This window comes from Chiloscyllium punctatum, chromosome 8, assembly GCF_047496795.1.
Source record: "Chiloscyllium punctatum isolate Juve2018m chromosome 8, sChiPun1.3, whole genome shotgun sequence".
NCBI lineage: Eukaryota > Metazoa > Chordata > Chondrichthyes > Orectolobiformes > Hemiscylliidae > Chiloscyllium > Chiloscyllium punctatum.
The window spans coordinates 33,296,501-33,317,135 of NC_092746.1; the positions used below are offsets into that span (position 1 = coordinate 33,296,501).

The 20,635-nt window shown below is 39.5% G+C and overlaps 1 protein-coding gene and 1 long non-coding RNA gene across 2 annotated transcripts; both read left to right on the plus strand.

Annotated features, from left to right (window-relative positions):
* The first annotated feature begins 1,944 nt into the window (after positions 1-1,944).
* LOC140480461 (twist-related protein-like) lies at positions 1,945-4,089 on the plus strand. Its single transcript, XM_072575343.1, has 2 exons — positions 1,945-2,754; positions 3,471-4,089. The coding sequence occupies exon 1, from the start codon at positions 1,960-1,962 to the stop codon at positions 2,731-2,733; it is 774 nt and encodes a 257-aa protein (XP_072431444.1). The 5' UTR covers positions 1,945-1,959; the 3' UTR covers positions 2,734-2,754; positions 3,471-4,089.
* Positions 4,090-7,373: 3,284 nt separating this feature from the next.
* On the plus strand, positions 7,374-9,665 carry LOC140480230 (uncharacterized). Its single transcript, XR_011961221.1, has 2 exons — positions 7,374-7,712; positions 8,657-9,665. It is a non-coding gene; the product is annotated as an uncharacterized lncRNA (long non-coding RNA).
* The last annotated feature ends 10,970 nt before the right edge of the window (positions 9,666-20,635 follow it).

The following is a 20,635-nucleotide window of genomic DNA, read 5'->3' on the forward strand; positions in this document are numbered from 1 at the left end:
GGCACATCGTATTGTTAACAGCGCTTGTCACAGCTCCGCTTTTGTTTGAGTTAAAGAGAAAAAAAACTGCTTTCTATAGAAGCTCTTCAGGATTTTTTTTCCCCAAAGGAAAGCCAATATTGTTACTTAGGTGACTTCAATATTGTTATGGATAAACTTTCAACAAATTCCTAACATTACATTATCCAATGGAACAGTTACAAAGTTCTGAGTGATTCCCGTTTGGATTGTGATGAGAACATCAAATCAAATTGGAAATGTATAATTACACGCTGTTATTAAATCCAAAAATACAATTAATTTATAATTAGGATGTCGCTGCCTGTTCGACATTTATTTATGTGTATCTGTGCGAATATCTATCTGAACCGAAAATTGTTTTATTGATACGAAGCAGCTCTGTTGGGGAAGTTCAACGCCCGCTGAACAATTACTACTGATCATTTAAAAATCCTCACAGCGATTAATGGCATACCATACAGGCAACTTTAAACGACACCAACTCACATTAAACGGTTTTATGTGCTGCTCTTGGATGGCTTTCCTCTTTTTCTCTCACCAGGTGATGTTTATGTTGCCTTTGGGCCTCACAGTTTGACTGTTACTCGGAGATCCTGCTGTGTCTGGAACTTTGCACTAGAACTCCTTGTCCCAGGAGGTGCAACGGTGATGGTTTCGGCTGGGGATTTCGATGATGGCGTTCAATGGAAGTTTTTGCACCGCACAGGTATCCCTTCCGATTCGCGGATTCGAAGCAAGCATGACTTTGGGCCTAGCTATCTTGTAGCGTTCGAAATCTGGACTGCAAATTGTCTTTTCATAACCAAGAGCGTTCAGCTTTTGCATAGTAATTAGTTCGACTCGTTTGATGTTACCTCTCCATTTGCTCAGCCGAGCTCCTCTCTTCATCACTTAATTAATTTAGCACGTTGCCTTAGGACTTTTTTTTCTTGCTACAATTTACAACTTACACAATTTACACTTCGTGTCTTTCGCATTTCTAACAATTTATTTATGCCCGTACCTGTGTTTTTGTTTTTGCCGCTGTTTACCTATTATTTACTTATCTATGGTACTTAACTCTGTGATCTGCCTGTATTGCTCGCAAGACAAAGTTTTTCACTGTGCCTCGGTACACTGGACAATAAATTCCAATCTATTCAATTGTTTTGATTTTCAATTAATGTACCTCCTTATTAATGGTATAGCCAGCTTGCAGACAAAACTCATCTCACCTTCGGATAGATCGTGTGCCCCCCCGCATGTCAAGTTATATCTCAATAGGGAGATGTAACATATCACTTGAGCTGTGCAAGTGCTTTTTTGAGGGAAAGCTTATGTTTTGCAGGTATACTTTATACGACAGTACTTTAGTGTAAAGGAAAATATTTCTTTACAGATAAAATGTGGATGAAGAGTGTGTATCTATTTCTTTATTAATTGTAAGGTTTATGCCAGATATTATACCAACATTGGGCTTGGCGGGAAGGGAATAACTCGCTATTGAACTATTAAAGATGGCAGAAAATGGAAAAGATAAAAGTTCAGCAGCAGAAGTCTGAGCCTGTCTTAAGATGTATAACACTTCGTGGTTCATCTGCAAAATTCACTTTTCCACCAATATTCACAGGCCTGGAGATAGATTCGAATGCATACTATTCTTTGAAGTAATCAACATTGCAGTAGATACCGGCCAGAATCATTTTTCTTCTGCCTGGTGTACAATTCATTACAACAACACACATAATGCTATGAGCCCACTGCAATGCAAATCAACCTTCTCAAGGCGACACCAAGCAGCCAAGAAAGATCTGAAATGGCCCCTGGAGCAAATAGTCGTTCGTTTGCATTGATCAGTAATTCTCAATTGTTTTCCTTTTTCCAAGAATATTCTATGTGCAAACATGGAGCCAGCAGCCGCTTTAGAAACCCGTGTTTAAAGTAATTGCTGCAGAAGATATGTTAACTGATGGTCTTTGCAAAAAGGCTCCACCTCATTTCGTGATGAAAATTCATATTAGCCAATCAGATCGATCTGCCAAAAGGTCCAGGCACCCAGAGCTATATTACCCCTTTGAAAAGTTTCCTGTAACACAGAGCCGTCTCTTAGAAGTCTTCGTTTGGATAAGTTCAGTTCCTTTTCATTATTCATTATTTAAGTCGAATCCTGTAACCGCGTTGCGGGCGTCAGCTGGATATCCCAATAGTATATTCTTTCGTTTCTTCAAACCGATGTTAGAAGCGGTCATGCAGGACGAAGAGAACTCCCCAGTCTCTCCAGTAGAGAGCCTGAGCAACAGTGAGGACGAAGGAGACAGGCAGCTAAAAAAAAGTGTCAGAAAGAGGCGACCGAGCAGGAAATCTGGAGAGGAAACAGACAGCCCTGCGTCAGTGAAAAGGGGCAAGAAGAGGGACGGGAGCCCCCAGTCTTTCGAAGAACTGCAAACCCAGAGGGTCATGGCCAATGTAAGGGAACGCCAGAGAACGCAATCCCTCAACGAAGCCTTCTCCGCCCTGCGCAAAATCATTCCGACCCTCCCGTCAGACAAACTGAGCAAAATCCAGACCCTCAAGCTCGCCGCCAGGTACATCGACTTCCTTTACCAGGTCTTACAAAGTGACGAGCTGGACAACAAAATGTCGAGCTGCAGTTATGTGGCCCACGAGAGACTCAGTTACGCTTTCTCAGTATGGAGGATGGAGGGAGCCTGGTCCATGTCCACATCACACTAGCAGCTACCCCTGAGGACAAAGGTAAGCATCAAGTGGGCATTTATAAAAAAAAATATAAAGATCGGTTTGAACCCTTCCACCCCCACCAAACCACAAACAAAAGAAATCGTATTAGATGTTCATTGAGGCAGTAAATGATCTTCATATCCATCAAGGCCGGTTTTGTTTTTTGGTGCTGTGGTGACAAATCAAGGGGACATTGAATTCAAATGCACCATTTTCAAAATGCTCAGATGCATCTTGGCACAACGGCGGTTAGTGTTCCCCCCGTTCTTGATGGTTTATCTTTCTTTTATTTGATTCATTCACGTTTTCAGATCTTGCTTTCCAGGGTCCAACCCCTTATTCTCCCTTTCCCTCTCGCCTGGGCCACATGTGCCTGCGTTCCTCATCAATTAAGGATTTTGCCCAGTTCTCCTCCCACATTGCTGCACCACCTTGATCTGTAAGGCTCCAGCTGAACTTTCGCCTTCTGTCCCATCTGTAGGCCACTCTCCAACCCAGGCCACTTTGGCTGAAAGAGTCAGTCCCACAGCGAGAAGGGCTGAAACAGAGCATGCGAGAAAAAAAATCCCCAACTGCAGGATGTAACACTTTATCGAAAGTGAGATTCTACACTACACCACCACCCGCTCCCCCCCTCCCCCCAATCCCCGCAAAAGCCTGACAAATAGAGGTGCCAAGAGCAGTCCTGCTTGGCTCGCTAATCTCAGTGTAATCCATTGCTGTTTTTCTAGGTGAAAAAGATTTGCCACAAAGGGCCAACGGCTGGACAGACAACAGGGTTTGACGTCTGGATACTTAAAACACGTTGATCTTTGCCACTGATGGATCATAAGAGAATTTTTTTTGTTTATTAACCCCCCCCAAAAAAAAATCTCGTGGAAGGAGCTTGGAAAGCACTTACAGAAAACGAGCCATGGATCGTGGACACATCCAATCGTGCGGCTTATACAATCACTTGTACATCTGAGGTGTATCTTGCCATTTGCATCATTTTTATCCTGACGATGAATGTTGTTGGAACTCATTCCTCCCTTTACTATGCATGCATTCAACAATCATGTCTATATCTGCTATTGAAGACGCAGGAAAGTTGAATTATTTTATTTTGTTTTTTTTCCCCCCAAAAGTGCTACGGCGAACAGGTCTAGAGTGACAATAAGTTTTAGAGAATGGACCAAACTGTTATGCAAAGTCCAGTTGGTTAGTCTTTCCCCTCGAAAATCATTTATTTATTTATTAATGTGCCATGTCTCAATGCATAAAGATCTGGTCTCTAAATGCATTCATATTTTTGTGATTGTTTTGTAAATATCTTTGTATATTTTCTGCAATAAATACCTATGACCTAAACTTTAAGGCAAAGTTATATACACAAACGGCTATTTTACGGTATAATTCGGTTGTTACTTAAGGGGGTAAACTTGGTGATGAATAGTTGTTTGTAGTGAGTTGTAACGGCCCCAAGGGAGAGTGGAATCTTACAAACAAACGGTGCACACAAGACAAACAGAGCGGCTACTGACAGACAAAGACGAGTGAGTTAGAATAAGAGCGAGAGTGGATGAACACCGCCTAACACGGGGTGATTATTGACCTTTTAGAGGCCTATAATTAAAAACATGCACAGCAATGTTAGGTTGCTTTCAAGATCTGGATTCATGTCAATACTGCCCTGTTTGCTTGGACATAACTACCGCCTGAGAAAAGACCAAAAAGAGCCGTTCGCGCCCTTCCATTTGTGAATAGAAAATTAGTTGGCGAATTCAGGAGGGGTTTCTGAATTAACGCTAGCTTTCACAAACTAATATTCGCATAGTGACTGTGCTGTGGAACATAAACACGCAGACATCCCCAAAGCACGTGACAGAATAACTTTGAAAGAGAATTGGTTGCAGAATTCGCAGGAATCAAGTGGTCGATCTACCTGCTCAGAACTGGGTGTACAATGGGGATGTAGTTTTTAAACTTCCCAACAGTCAGAATTAAAACTTCACCTTATTTATTTCGCTGTTAATGCAATGAGATGTTTATATGCTTCAGTTTTATAATCCAAACAGCATGTTTTAAAACATTTGTCTTTCATTATGCCTCTGTTAAGCTGAACACATATTATCGTTTAAATGCCTCGAAGTTAACCTTAGCCGTTCGCGCATTTGGCGAGGTGTTCCTGTACAAACAAAAAGACGTAGACGTTTGACTTTGCGAACAGTTATTCCAAATGGTGTAACATAACAAACCCCGCACACAGTAGATCAGAAAGTCCCTGGAACAGGGCTGTAGCTGCTTTCTTACAGCCCCCGATTTTTTTCCAATGAAGAGCATGGCAGTGGTAATGTGTAACTGAAATGTTTTTGTAATGTTACTCTTGCGCTAGGTATTACCACACAGGGTGTTGCCTCACGTTGCTTTCTTATTGATGGATTGGTTCTAGAGGCATTTCACAACTTTGGTGCTTGAGTGTTTTAACTAAAATAGCAAAAGAAGCTCAATATTTAGCGTAAGTTAAAGGGGCTTTCGTTTTAATGTTTGTTGCTGACTGCTCGGATAATGCACATGGTACTAGAATGAGCTAATTTTCTTTTTGGTTTAGATGAAGTCTGAGCAAAGTTCACATAGTTTGGTATTGAATATTGCGTCGATTGGATAACCTCTATGCATGCACGTAAAGAGAGAAAGCAATGAATTAGGATCAAGTCGAGATTAAAGTGGTACGTTTGAGTTATTGTGGATACAGTAATTCCCACATTCCTGTCGATCCTGGGAATGTGAGTTCCACGGCTCGATTTTATATGGGCCTCGGCGTCAATTGCTGTTCGTCTGTCTCTGACATTTCATCACACATCAAAGACCTGTCCAGAGACCTACATTCCGTCACACTTTTCAAGCTGCATTGAATCCTCCCCCCTCCCCCGTTTGTAGGCCCAAAGGCTGAATTTCAACCGCTTCGGAAAAAAAAACTCCCCAAAATATATGCCTCAGTCAAGCTCTACTAACCATTCAGGCTGCAAAAAGTGTTTCTATGATATATATTGTGCTAATGCTCAATTCAGAAAAGGAATCAACTGTTCCGCTGCACCAAAGATTAATTTAATCGTTAGTTGTTCTGAAACACTGAAGGACATGTTTCTTAGAACATGATTACATGATATTGAATATAGAAACCAGACCAAGGCAGCGAGTGACCTCAGCAACACTGGCCATTATTTTCCACTAGATTGAACGAGTTGGGGGAGACACTGGGCTCACAGTTAAAGACCGCTGGATTGACTATCCCATCTCTGGGTCTGTACAGTTCTCATTTCAAGCCCCAGAACAAGACCTCCACGCTGGTTTCGCCTGTGTTTTTTTAAAAAATCCTCACGGATCCTCTTCAAAGTAGGTCTATGAGGCGGGGGAGGGAGAGGGGTTTATCAAAACAATCGATAAAAATAAGTAATAAAGTGTCGATAGGCAGAAATCTGGCAAATCCATGTTTAAGCAGAAAATTTCCCCAGGAATGAGTGCTCCTTGATTCACAATGAAAAGGGTTATGTTCAATTAAGCGTTGCTACTGTTTATGGGTCCCACTAGCTTGGAGTACAATGACCGTACGCCCTATGAGATTTGAAAACAGCTTTTGTTTACGGTTGTATTAATATTCCTATTAACCCAGTGTACGAAATGAGTTAATTATCCCAAAGGGTAATCCTACTTCAAAATATGGATGCATGTAATTTTGGAGCTTCTTTTTTCCCAAAAGAAAAGAATCACTTGTGATGTAATTTGTGTACGCAGCCAGAGGGAGTTGCAACTTGCATTCTGGAGTAAATGTTCCAGTCAGGATTTTGATAAGTCTCTAGCTGAGCAGTGTTAAAATGGGAAATCCATATTATTGTTTAGTGAGTAACTCCTCCGCCCTACGTTCCCCTGAGCGAACCCATAGGCTGTAATATTTTCAATGATTCACCAAATAGCTTCAATTCGGGGGAAAAAAATGGTAAGCGTACTTTTTTTAAAAAGGGGACAGTTACATTTCATTCGATTTTTATTTTGTTAACTTGCATTTGCGCCAAAAGGTGATTTAAAAAAAAATCAAATCATTGAGGAGCTGCGTGCCGGACTCTGAGCAAGTTGTGTTAATGCCATGAGTGGATGAACGCTGTTGGGTGCAGGTCAGCATTATCTTCCAGGGCATAGCTGAGGCTTTCCCTGAGTGTTCTGACAGAGAACTGCTGTTCCTGGTGATCAATAAGGGTGACTGACAGCACCGCCGGCTATTCAGCAGCCAAAGTCAGATTTTGTCAAAATGTTATTGCGAGAAGACCTATTCCTGAAAGAAAAATCATGCAATGATCCCTAAGTTGGAGTATTATTAAAGGCGAGGTTTGGATGGGGTTTTGCGACGTGTGTTGCTCTGTCAGTTCTCGGCTTTGGCAGATATTCTGACCTTGTACAGTATCAGATTCTTCCAAGGCACATGATTTCACTTGAAGTGCTGCCCAGGAATCCTCAGAAGTGAACGTTTGTCCCAATAAAATGATGTCAGACTTTTCTTCTTTCATTCAGTCTCATAAACAACTTGAGCAGAGGTTGAGCAAAGTGGGGTTGGTGAGGGGTAGCGGCTGGGGCAGGGCCAGGGGCTGGTGATGCTGGAAATGGAATTAGAAAGGGCATTCTTCACCTGAAAGCTGCTGCACACCAAACCACAGCGGGGCCACTGAAGAGGAATGTTAGCCGTTAGAGCGTAGCCCTCCCCCAAAACCCACAACAAACATACAGGCAAAAATAAACAAGCTTCCAATGACACACCGGTTGTTCAGCTCTCACAACAGAAATCCTTATGCGCGACTTTTAAAACTGGAGTGATGCACCTTCCTGGACACAGTGGCTTCGAGTTTTCGGGAATCCGCGGTATTTCCAGATACATCGGCGACAGCAGAAATGTCAGACAACAGATCAGCTCCAACCGTTACAAATATCTCCCACGTAAGAAGGTGGGGATTTGATTTTATCTGACCTGATTCTGTCTTTGTTTTCTATCTATTGTTTTATTTTGTAAAATATAGACAACATTGAATGGACGAGTAATAATGCTAATGACACTTCGAGTAAACTGGATATTACACGTGAGCTAGCTTTGAACTCGGGTATAAACATCCCATAACAGCAGTATTGAGATAACTGCTACTGCAGTCTGTATACACACCTGCTCCACGTTTATCTTAAGTGAACGTAGACCATGTTTTAAGGACAATGGTAGCATCCCTACCCCTGAGTCAGGAAACTCCAGTTTTAAGTCCTACTGACTTGCAGAGGTGTGTCTTGACATCTCTGAACAGGTTGATTAGAAAAATTTTGACGATTCTATGTCAGTCATTTGGTCCAATCAGCTTTGAGCAGTCAAACAAATATGTTTGGAAGAGGCAATATTAAACCTAATGTGTTGGACATCCTGTAGGTTCCATACCCTTTCAATTTGAACTCCTTGCCTATATTTCCTTGTACAGAAATGCCAAGTGTATAATCCGTTACTGTTTACCATTAATTTTGAGTTGTCTTGTCCTCAGAAGTAGTTGAAAGTCTGTGTTTCCGCCTCTACATTTTGGGCCTTAAATGATAAAGTATGAAAAATCAAACCAGGAAGTCAGTGAGCGATTATTATCGAATCAATCTGTTCGCCAGCACGATCTACCTGAATGACTTTAAGCAGATGTTATAGATGGTGCAAACCCGTCACGTGCAGCAGAGCCCAGATGTGCAGGTTTGCAAACACCACGCCTCTTCCACACTTTCACACAAAATGGATTGAATTGGGACGATAAATTACTGGTCAGAATCAGGGAGAGAAACTGAGTTTTACTTTATCGGGTGCCGGTGGTATTAGCGGCAGCAGATTCTATTTTCTTTTTTTTTCTCTCTCCTCCTAACTCTTTGCTAGAAATGGTGGCTGTTTGATCCTTGGGAAAAGTATCGGATTCGGTGCCAGAAGGCTGAGACTAATCGATTGCTGTTTGATGGGGTTTGAGGATGATAAGACGAGAGGGAACATCATGAAGAAGGAATGCCAGTACTGACAGCCGCACCAGCCACAAGATGCATGGATGTTCTGAAAGAGACAGCGGTACGCTTTATAAGTGTAGCGAACAGAAGCCACAACTCCAAAGCCTTGTTCAATTCATGTGTCAAAAGCAATATTTAAGAGAATAATAATCGTTGATTCAATTTTCTCATTAAAGTGGATAAACCATTCCTGATTCATAAGAACTGCCTGCACAGTTCTCGTTAAATGCCAGAGTTTTATAAAAACATAACGCACCAAAACTGTGTATTGCTAGACTTAGAGAAGTAGAACATCAAAGTAATGAACTATGATCAGCCGTACAGAATATTAGTCAATACAAGCTTTTGTCAACTGTTGCCGCAGTCTCTCGCAACGATCCAAAATGAATATTATTTCATTAAGTCTTGTTGATGAATCTGTGCATGTGAGAATAGACAAACTGCTCTTAACGGAGCCTGTGTGAATGGTATTGCTTTTATTAGAGTTCGTCGCCCCTATTCCCCCAGAACAGCTTCTAGTATTCATAAGGTTGGAATGAAGGTATTCCCGTGTGTTCTGAATTCCCATCGATTGGCGATGGTTTCGTTTGTTCTGTTTTGTTTGTTAAAAGGTGATCGAGGCACCCGTTTTCGATTGTCCACCTCCCTGCACCCTTCCCATTTCCTGTCATCTCTGATTTGTTGGAGCTTCTGACGAGGATTTGCAGAGACCAGGATGCCAACATTCGGATGGCTAAATACAACTTCACACAAACCGAACACGACCGCATGATGCAATGTGCTAATTCGGTTTCTGTATAAAAGTAACATTTAACCTCCAAACGCTGGGACCTCTTGTTTTACTTTTATCAGTGTATCAAGTTTGATTAAAAATAATCTCGATCCGTCTCGGAAGTCTTTGCACGATTTCTCTCATCGTCCCAAATCATCTGTGTAGTGAGTCACCTGTCCGGGATTCTGATCTTATAAATTATAACTTGCTCAAGTTAAAATTCACTGCTTTTAAATGTTGGTGCAACATCAATATTTGACAAAGTGTAATATTATTGGTCGAATAGGCAGTGTGTCCACTGCAAAAGCAATGGTTCTCAACTCTCGATGGGCAAACTTTTAAGTAGTGTGATTATTCTATCTGCCATTTATTTAGGAAGGCGTTATTCTTTGCGTTGGTATGTGAAACCACTGGGACTATTTGATTGATAGTTTTACAGTCTTTATGCTCTGATGTAAAATACAAACATGAGAAGCGCACAGAAGGCCTAGCGTAGTCAAACTGGTCGATATAAATCTGGCTTGTTCCATAAAGGAGAGGGAAGGAAATATTCCCTTCGATGAAGGACATTTCTTAGCTAACCTCCTTAGCAGGCTGCGCTATTCCATACAAAGCGCCCACTTGCTCTGACGTTGAGGTGAGAAAACCGCCCAATGTTTCCCCCCGGAGAATCTCCTTCCCTATTGGCACTTTATTTAAATAATCAAAGTGACCTGACAAATTGTGATCACGCGGTATTAAACATGTCTTCTTGAGGAGACGGGGTTTGATTTTCTTTCTGAAAGTATAAGAAGTGCTCCCTTTCGTCAGTACAAAATATGACAGTGCATTGAAATGCTGAAGAGCCACTTTAATGTATTTGCTCCAAGAGGATTCCGAGCAGCAGATAAATCAACTCAGTTTGCGTCTCAACAAAACTGAAACGCGGTGCCGTTTGCCGAGAGAGGCAACTGTCTGGCTGACGCTAGTTTATTAATAACACGGTTTAAATGTGATCATTTGTGACCAGGGACAATAAATACGCGCATTACTCAGTACCATGGGCCAAAACCAACGAATTCGGGGGAAAGAGAAACGATGGGGAAGAATTGGTTTCTCACCAATGGTTTTCCCAATCACCATGCCACTTCAGTTGTCCACAGTCAAACCCACGTGTCTGTGTTATGATAAACTTTGAAACTGTATTGCACTTTGCGATGTTATTGGACCGCGTTTTGCTTAATGGGCAACCTTCCCTAACTTCATTCAGAAAGTAAAGGGACTTCGTGAGCAAATCACACCAATGCTTCCGGGTCTTGGGCGAAGTAACGGAGCCAGCGGCCTGGAGGGAACAGCCCGTGCTGTTGGGCACCTTCTGGGAATCAGGGCAAGGCAGGTTGACTTGCAAGGAGCCTTTTCTTTTCCTGTCTTCTCCCCAAGTCTTCTCCAAATGGAGGTGTGTCTAAAACCTGTTAGAATGGCGTTGTGCTGTCTCTGTCTTTTTTTTTGCAGAATGTTACTGTTTTCAAAGTTTGCGTTCGCGCACCAGAGAAAGGCCAGTCTTACCTGGAAGGGACGTGAGCGCTCCTTTAACTTACCCGGCGCTGCCTGTTCTCCCCAACAGCCGCAATGTACACTGGGGTGAGCCGCAATGTCCCGACCTTTCCCAATCTCATCAGGGAATTGGAAAGACAAATGGATTTAATATGATTCATCTCTGGGTCAATGTTACCATAAAACTGGACTGGGGCTTTTTGTTTTAAAACTGTGATATACGCAGTAAAATGTATTTGAGCTTAGTTTGGTCTGCTCTGTAAGATATGCAACAGCACAATCTACCCGTGCGTGACAAATCGGACCGTCAGCATGGTGTTACAATCCGCTTTTCCTCATCCACTTACCGGGCAATTCACTGCAATGCCTGAACGGCTAAACTCAGGCAAATTGGGGAGTGGGGGGCTGGCGGAAACGTTTCGTTTTTAGTTCGGTCCGCGGAGGTTATCGTTAGCAGATCTGTTTAGGCTTTAAAGCAGATTTTGTCCTCCGATCAGACCGACCCGAGCGTAATTAGGACCTGGGGTTTCTGGCTCAGGTACGCGGCCTTTGATCGCTCAGTTTTCTTTGACTATTTTCTGTGGAAGGACTCTCGGGACGCTCATTCCATTTGGATTGCTGCAGAATGATTTATTGTAAACGTTTCTTGATTTGTCAGTACCAGATGTCAGACTTCAAATATCGCTATCTTCCACAGTTTAGCCAGAGGTGGCTCAAATAGCCATGAAACCACTTCTCTGGCCTTGCAGGGATTGGAAGGGTTAACATGTGTGTGTGTGCCTGTGCGTTTTCTGACCAGTGCTTGGTCAAGTCAGTGCTACTAACATACATATTCTATGTTTGTGCTATGCGTGGCCTGCAAAGTATTATCCGTTGCAGTTCAACATATTGTTACAGCTGCAGTAACATCAAGAACGGGTCGGATATGCAATATTAAATTAATACTGCATTGATACTAGAATTCCGGTCACCGTTTCTAGTTGATCATGCACAGCACTTCTCCTTCAATCTGAAATGTGGAAGATTTACTATTTCTGTTAGTGAGGCATGTCCATAATTAAATTATCAATTTATTTGGTGAAGTGGTGATGTGCCTTAACCTTTTGATGGGTGACATTCCTGTAATAAGTAAATGCAACATGAGTACTAGAACGGTACATTTATTTTAACCAACATATTTTATTCAGTAATTAACTAGTCTACCAGCGGGAGATCAGTAAATGGATATTTGGATTTTCCAGATGGGGACAAATGTCCAAATGATGGCTTGAAGAGAATTCCATTCGTTTCCTCCCCCTGGGATGAACTAAGAGCCAGTCATTTCTTGTGACTGTTCGACACACTATCTGTCATTTCGTATTATGATGCCGCATCACATGGAAACAGACCAGGTTCACTTCGTAATTAACTTGCAGTTATTCTACAACGGCTGCCCTCAGAGGTACACCCTGCCGCCTGGAATTATGCAGTAATTAAATTAATTAATTAAATATATAATGTAATGTATTGTTACTGACCTGAAGAATGCTGCTTTAAGCCGTGTTAAGAGCAGCAGAAGAATGGCAGGTAAAAATTAATGCTGAGAAATGTGGAAATAATCCTCCTGGGACCAAAGTGACCACTGAAAACGCACAGTCAATGTAAAAGTACAATCTCAAATATATAGCAGTATCTTTCTGGAAATGCAGGTAGACAAAATTCTAACAAGAGCTTTCCTGAAGAAGGGCTCATGGCCGAAACGTCGATTCTCCTGCTCCTTGGATGCTGCCTGACCTGCTGCGCTTTTCCAGCAACACATTTTCAGCTCTGATCTCCAGCATCTGCAGTCCTCACTTTCTCCGAATAGCTCTAACAAGAGCAATGATAAGTGTTTTAGAATTGGAGCAACAAAATTAAATTTTGTACAAGGCAGTGATTAGACTAGAGATAACATTGTGTACAGATTCCTTTCCAGGCTTAGAAAGTGGGCAGGATGAAATCACAACTATAAATGAGTTGGGAAGCAATTGTTAATAAGGAGATAAAAATACTGGAGACTTTTCCTATTAAAACAGAAATAGCTAAGAGGCAACTTAGTCAAAGTTTTTTAAAAATATCTTAATTGTTTTTCCAGGGTTATTTGGGAAATATTACCTTCTCTGGACGGAAAGTCAGTGACAAGGAGTTGTGAATAGTTAGCAACACAAATTATTTAGCTCGTTCAAAGATATAGTGAAGGTAAGGTGGGCTGTATTACTGTGTGATTCAACAGTATTTGGTGATGAGATTAAGAGAATTTTTTTGATGTAGAATGTTGTTAGAGAGTAGGAATAATTTGAGCAGATACTGTTCCATCTCTGAAGGAAAGTCGTTGAAGCCTGAATGTTAACTCTGCTTTCTCCCCGCAGGTGCTGCCAGACCTGCTGAGTTTTTCCAGAAATTTCTGTTTGTGATAATAGTCTTGGATTTTCTTTTACTCCTATTCAACGATAAATGGTCTATACCTTTCACCTCTCATAACACAGTGCACATACCATTGACTACCTCTCTTAGCTTTGGCTTCTGTTCAAAATATAACTGCAGTCCTAATTTAGGAATCATCACAAAATGCAGAGTGATTTGCATTTACCTGTTGCTTGACTTATGAAACTTATGCTGAACCTCCCATGATTTTTCTGGAGTTGCTATGCTTATATCTTCATTCCACATTAAACTCCTTCCAAATAGTTAAGTTTATTAATTAACAGAGTTAGCATGATCTAACAATATGAAAATTGTTGATGCCAAGAAATCACCTGTTCCTGCTTAAAAAATGAATTGTTATAAGTATCAAGACTTGATATCAATGAATTGATTTTAGATCTTTTAAGAATGTAATAGCTTAACTGTGTTGACTTTTCTATTTTTCATTTATGCCCCTTTTTTATATCAAAGAATCCAAACTTTTTCTATATTTTATTTAGTTTCTGTATCTGAATACACATTGATTTCACTCATTCTATTTTACCTTCCTTCTTAGCCCTTCCTGAGATAATTTATGATTCATCAATTTCAATCTTCCTCACTTTCCTCAAAGTCCCAGTTGCCCTTTCTATAAGCTTATCAGATCCTGCAGTAACATTTTGAGATAATTTATTTAAAAGTTAATGCATGAGAACATGCCTAAGTAATCAGACGATTGGCAATATTGAAAGTTTATAATTAAATGTTTTGCCAGCTTCAAACGTGACTTGCAGTGAAATACAAATAAAGGTTTAATATAGTTCATAAATGAAATTATTGGAAATCTTGCAATGATATTCCACAGTGTACTACTTTTATTATTCTGCTCTAGTCATGTGCTGATTGCCAGAATTTCAGTACAGTAATTAGGGCAAAACATTCCTGATGAGATTTACCACTTCATAATACTTCAGTGTGAGACTGAAATCTAACTGGTTAAATGTCATTATTTCTAGCTGATGAGTATTATGCTGAACCGGTGGCTTTTCCAAGATATCATACTATCAGTATTAAATTATATTAGATTCAACCCAATGAAACAAGGCTTACAGGAATGAAGCTACTAATAAATATAATATTGATTCTCAGGCTGTGATTAAATGGTTATAATAGACCATCTTGCAAAACCAAGGTGTAACTGATTTGATTCACATACTTGGAACTTAGGCCTATCCTGTCTCTAGCTGCAGGAGAAATGATGACCTTCTTAACACTTACTGTCTTTGACATGTTTAATGGAATTAAATATCTGTTACATAAAAATAACAGACTTTATTTAACATTTTAAAAAGCAGAATCTGATAAAGTTGCCTTCTAATTAGGTCACTTGTTAGTAACAGTGATTTCTTATGGTGGAACTGGTCAGATATGTGTGCATGGTGAAGTCAATATGTTAGTCATAAATACAAGACAGAAAAGCTGCAAGTACAGAGGAAATACCATTTTGGATTAACTTTTATTCATGTGGTAATAAAATGAATGCCAGGCAACTGTCTTTGATTGTAGACATTGGTGTTTTATCCTGATGTTACAAAAAAAATCTTCCTTTTTTTTAGAAATGACCTAGCTTTATATATACCTGCAGTCTTTATTTTAGTTTGAGCACAATTTATTCTAAATGCTTTAAATATTACCATTTATTGCCTGTGAATCATCAGGTTGTTTATGCATGACAGGTAGATGACGGTAATCTGCTTACTGGTTTTTTCACTTAATAGTTTTATATCACTGCAACATGAATAGTATAGTTTGGATGCAGAAATGCATGAAGCAAACAAAGGCAAAAGGCACGAGACAGCTTCTGGGAAGCATTTTCACAGCACTCAAGTTTCAAATACACTGGATTATACTCACAGCATATATGAAGAAAATTTTAAAAGACTCCTTCTGTGTCTAGATACACATAAATTAATTTCTCTTGACAACAGAATAAGAGAGCATGGAATGGTCTGCTAACTCTTGACCACTTGAACAGGTATAACTTACAACAGTAACACGACAATTAATTGTCTTTCTCTTGTCACAACTATATAGAAAAATGACACTCCAGTAATTTTTGGCTTACTCAAGTGAAAGACTAATGGCCTCCTTATGTAGTACTGTATAGCTTGTGATAATCTTATTATCCTGAAGTAAGTGGCCAGTTAGGATCTGATATTGTTTTTCTACAATGACATCAATAGGTTGGATATAATTGTCACTCTAAAATGAATGAAAATATTACTATTATCTCGGTCCTGTCTACATTTCATGTATTTGATGTCTGTGGAAGTTAATATTTAATTCTTCAAAGTCCTTTATTGCATTAGTCTGCACTCAATTCAGCTGCCTGCAATTTTGTTCTCTTTCTTTCTTTATAAGTTTATTCATGAAAAAAAGGAATTCAGACATTATTTCCTCCACCTGAAAGTTTCAATAAATAACTATTTCCTTTGTATTCTACAAAAATGGTAGGAACTTCCTTTCATCTGTACTGTTTTTGTACATCAGTGACTGGTATCATTTTATAAATGAATTCCTTGCTGAAGTTTATAACAATAGCTTAGGAATGTTTTTGTTTCTCTGCTGCTGCTGCTGCTTCAAAATATTACTTTATTTCTTTGCTTATCAAGTATGATCTTCGCAACCTCTACTAATGCCACACAATCTGTACAATATTCATAAATTTCTTGAATGCAAACCAACTCAAATGGTATCCTGGGATCATATCCAACATCAAATATGCTTTGAAAATAAACCCTGCACTGCCATCCTCAGTAAAAACTGAAATATGGCAATTTGTGGCGTATTACTGAAGATGTTAGTATGGAGATTGAATAAACAGTAAAATATCTTAAGGTTATATGATGAAATATTATCATGTTATTGTATATTTTGTGAGTCTAAATTTGATTGAACCTTTGGGGCTTTGTCTCTTGAAAATTTAAATGCTGAGTTGTCATCCTATAGGACAAATTACATATTGAATAAGGAACTTGAATGTAATGATATGCACAAAATTAATTAGCCTACTGATCCAGTCATCACATTTTGTATAGTATATGAATTATATAAAAATGGAATAATGCTATAGTTATATTGTTAACATAAAATATAATTGATGCCATAATCATTTTTTAAAAATATGTTAATAATAGCGTAATTCTTTAGTTTTTTTATGGTTATTATAATTTTTCACTCTTGCTCAGATATTTTCTTGGTACACTGGCAGTAAAGCAAGCAGCCTTATTATGCCTATACTGCTTCATATTTAATTGTATGATAACTTGTATCGGGGTATAACAAAAAGCTCAGAAAGCCTAGCAGCATGTGTGAAGATAAATCAGAGTTAACGTTTCAGGTCGAGTCACCCTTCTTCACACATGATATGCCAACTCCTATACTCAATGTTTTGATCAATGAAGACAGTCATGCCAAATGCCTTCTCCACCATCCTGTCTACCTGTTATTCCACTTTCAAGGTTAGTCTTATTTCAAGCTGCAAAAAATAGTCAATAAAGTAATAAACCATCTGACCTGTTATTTTTGTCTGTTGACTTACTTGTTTTTGAAATTGTATTTCCTTCTCAAGAATTTCTAGAACTGACATTCTGCGCAGTTGATTTCAGTTCTGCATTTCACGTGCACCTCACAGTTTCTTTCTTAAAGGGAGAGTGCATCTGACCATTCTCTAATTCTCCAGAAGGATTGCAATGCCTCCTACTTCCTGGTCAGTGGACCTGCCAACAAAATTAGCTATCGGTTCTCTCACATCAGTCTCAGCTGAATTTTTTGAAGAGGTATCTAACATGGTGAAGAAAGGATTCCACACAAGAGATTATTAACAAAAAGAATACCATGGAATAAGACAGCATCTTGCGTTATGTGCTGAAAATTGTTTGGAAAGTCAGATACAGAGTAAGAATAAAGGGAATAATCTCAAATTAGCAGGATGTGACACGTGTTGCTAAGGATTTTGTCATGAGGTTCAGCTTGAGACCAGATGTTTTAATTACTTTCATGAAGGAATAGAGAGTCATGCATCCAAATTTGCAAATGACACTGAATTAGGAGGCACACTAAGTTCTGTAGACAGGAGCAGGAAATTACCAAAGAACAAAGACAAGCTAAATGTCTGGGCAAAGTAGAGCAGCTAGAATTAAATACGAGTAAGTGTGAGGTTATGCACTATAAATTTGAGAAAAACAATTATTTTCTTCATGATGAGGCTGGAATCTATGAAATAAAAGGGCTTAGGTGTCCATATATACCACACTAAATGGCAATAGATTGATAGGAAAGGTAAGCAACCAACAATGATTAAATGTGAACTTTCAACTAAAGATAATTAGAACTCAAAAGTAAGGAAATGATGCTGTAGTTGGATAGAGCCTTGAAGAGATCCCATCTTTAATATTGTTCAAACACCAAATATCAAGAAAGATGCATTGACATTTGAAGAGGTACAGTGCAGATTTACTAGAATCGTACCTAAACATAAAGTTGTGGGAACAGACTGAACAAAGTTGGCTTGTATTCGCCTGATTTTCAAAATTTAAGGGATGATCTAATCAAAGAGCTTATAAATCTGAGGGGTTGATAGTGAATCTACAAAAGCTTTGCTTGGCAGAGAAACCAAAAATAAAGGGACCAAGAATAAGAATAATTATTTTAAAATTTACTCAACCATTTTAGAGTGAAATTAATCAAAACTGTTTTAACATAACTGCTAATTAAAATCTAATATTCACTTCATAAAAGATGGTGGGTTGATTAAAAGTGGTAGATTTTTGTCAAATAAGGTTATAAAGCAATATAGACCAATGTCAGATCAATGAAGTTGAATTATGAGATCAAATTGAATTATATGGTGTGGGCTGTCTTTTTAAAATGCTGATATATAACGAATAAAGATTGTTGTGTTATTGGCCTTGGATACAAACACACCAATCACACGCTGATAAACAGTAAAAAGTACACTTGGATTCTTTATTACTGGACAACAGACTTTTTTATTCCTTCATGGAATGTGGGCATCACTGGCTTTTGCCCATCCTTAGTTGCCCAGATGCAGTTAAGATATGGAGTCATGTGTAGTCAAGGATAGGCTAAGTAAAGATGGCATATTTCTTTCTCTAAAGGATAGTTGTGAACCAAATGGATTTTTACTACAATTGATAGCTGTCATTGACTTATATTTTTATTTTCGTTGCTTTTACTGAATTCAAATTTCACCATCTGCCATGGTGGGATTCCAACTCATGTCCCAGAGCATTAGCCTGGGATTATGCACTTTTAATCCAGTGATTAAAAAGTTACAGGAGAGTTCTCCTTACCTATGCCAAAGTGAAATGATTTGATGATCAGATGGGCCTCTGAGGTAAGCAATAGTGTGATTTTGCCCTCAGTCATCTTGTGCTTGAGCTTTAGTGAGACTTTGGACCCTAAACCTGGAGTGTCCTACTCTTTAGATTTAACAACACGTACAGAGAAGCAAAAAACATAGGTAAGCAATCCTTCGAAGTCCGACCTGAGCTTGCATCAATACTCAAAGAGCCCATGTCATAACTTAACCAAGCATGTGCTCTCAGGTACCAAAACTACTTCATTGCTTGTGATTTTTTAAAAATGCCTTATAAATTTACTTTATTCTAAACCATAACTTTTAGTCAAATTTAACCTGTGTTATAAGAAATTACAAAAGTTCCTGAAATAACTCCACAGAGGCCAGTATTCCATCACCAAGTCACCCTTTATTTACACCTGGAGAATCCTTGACACTGATACAGCTCCCTCAGAGCCAGCTCTCAGAGTGACAGGATATCTGACACTCCTGTTCTTACGTGTCAGCCTGGGCTCTCTGATTGGACCAGATTAACAGCCCCAATCACGGAACTCATATTCTGTGAGGTCTACCTAGCTGACCTTGTTAAAATCACTACATTCCTCCACTTCTGAGTCCGAGGACATAGGCCTGTAATTTTATTTTGTAGCTCCTCCCCGCTCAGATTCCACCAATTCTGCCTCTGATACGAATGGTGTGTGATGCACACTAGCTTGCTCTTAGACCCTGGAGCACCTCCGAAAAATTTAATTATCTTCTTCAGGCTGCAAAGGTGTTGAGACAGCAACATCCGCTGTTACCATCTCACATTCTAAGATATCTTCAACGTTTGATGGATTAAGGAGAACCATGGGTTCTGGAACAGTTGGAAAGGCTGGTGAGAGCCGGGCACATTTTACTGTTGCACCGTTTGAGAGTTTGCAGCTTTCATATGGTACACGTGTTTGTTCAGGATTGTCGCACATATCCAAATTTTATACATCACTGGACCATGCCTCTTCCCCATGCAGGGCTGTTCCCCTGGTTCCTACACCAAACTTCATCCCTTGAAGTAAACTGACTCTCTTACTTTGTAGAGTCCTGTGTCTGGTATTGATGTTCCTAATGTTGTTTAACCCTCTACCCTGCTGTTACAAAAAGATCAGATTTAATCTGGTGTGGAATCTTCGCCCAATTAAACCACTGCTGGAGCTATCCCTATAGTTGCACAAGGGTTAGTCCTATATTCAAATAGGAACTGGCATAGTTTGGTGTCTAGTGAAGCTGTATGCTATTTCTTTAAGCCTGCCTTCAAAGTTTGGACTGCTCTTTCTGCCAGACCATTGGTTAATAATGATATTGAGCTGTCCTTCTATATCAAATACCATTTAACTTTAGGAAGTACTCAAATTCCCTACTGGTAAATGATGGCTCATTATCTGTGACCAACACTTCAGGGAGTACACTTACTACAAAAGGTGCACATAGTTTTCTATCATTGCCACTGTTTTTGATGAATGAACTCCATGGATATACAGCTATTTTGAGTGGGTACCCACAATGATGAAGAACATTGAATCCATGTAATGATGTGCATATTTGATATGTAACCGAGTCCATAGTTTACCTGGCCATTCCCACAAATATGTCGGAGTTGCTGGCAGTAGGTTTTGTCCCTGTTGGCACTGTGGGCACTGTCCCACCAATTTGACTACTTCTGCATCTAATCTTGATTACTAGACATAATATCCTGCCAACATCTTCATTTT

Coding starts and splice junctions, on each gene's coding strand:
- LOC140480461 (XM_072575343.1), top strand. CDS start 1,960: ATGTTAACTGATGGTCTTTGCAAAAAGGCTCCACCTCATTTCGTGATG.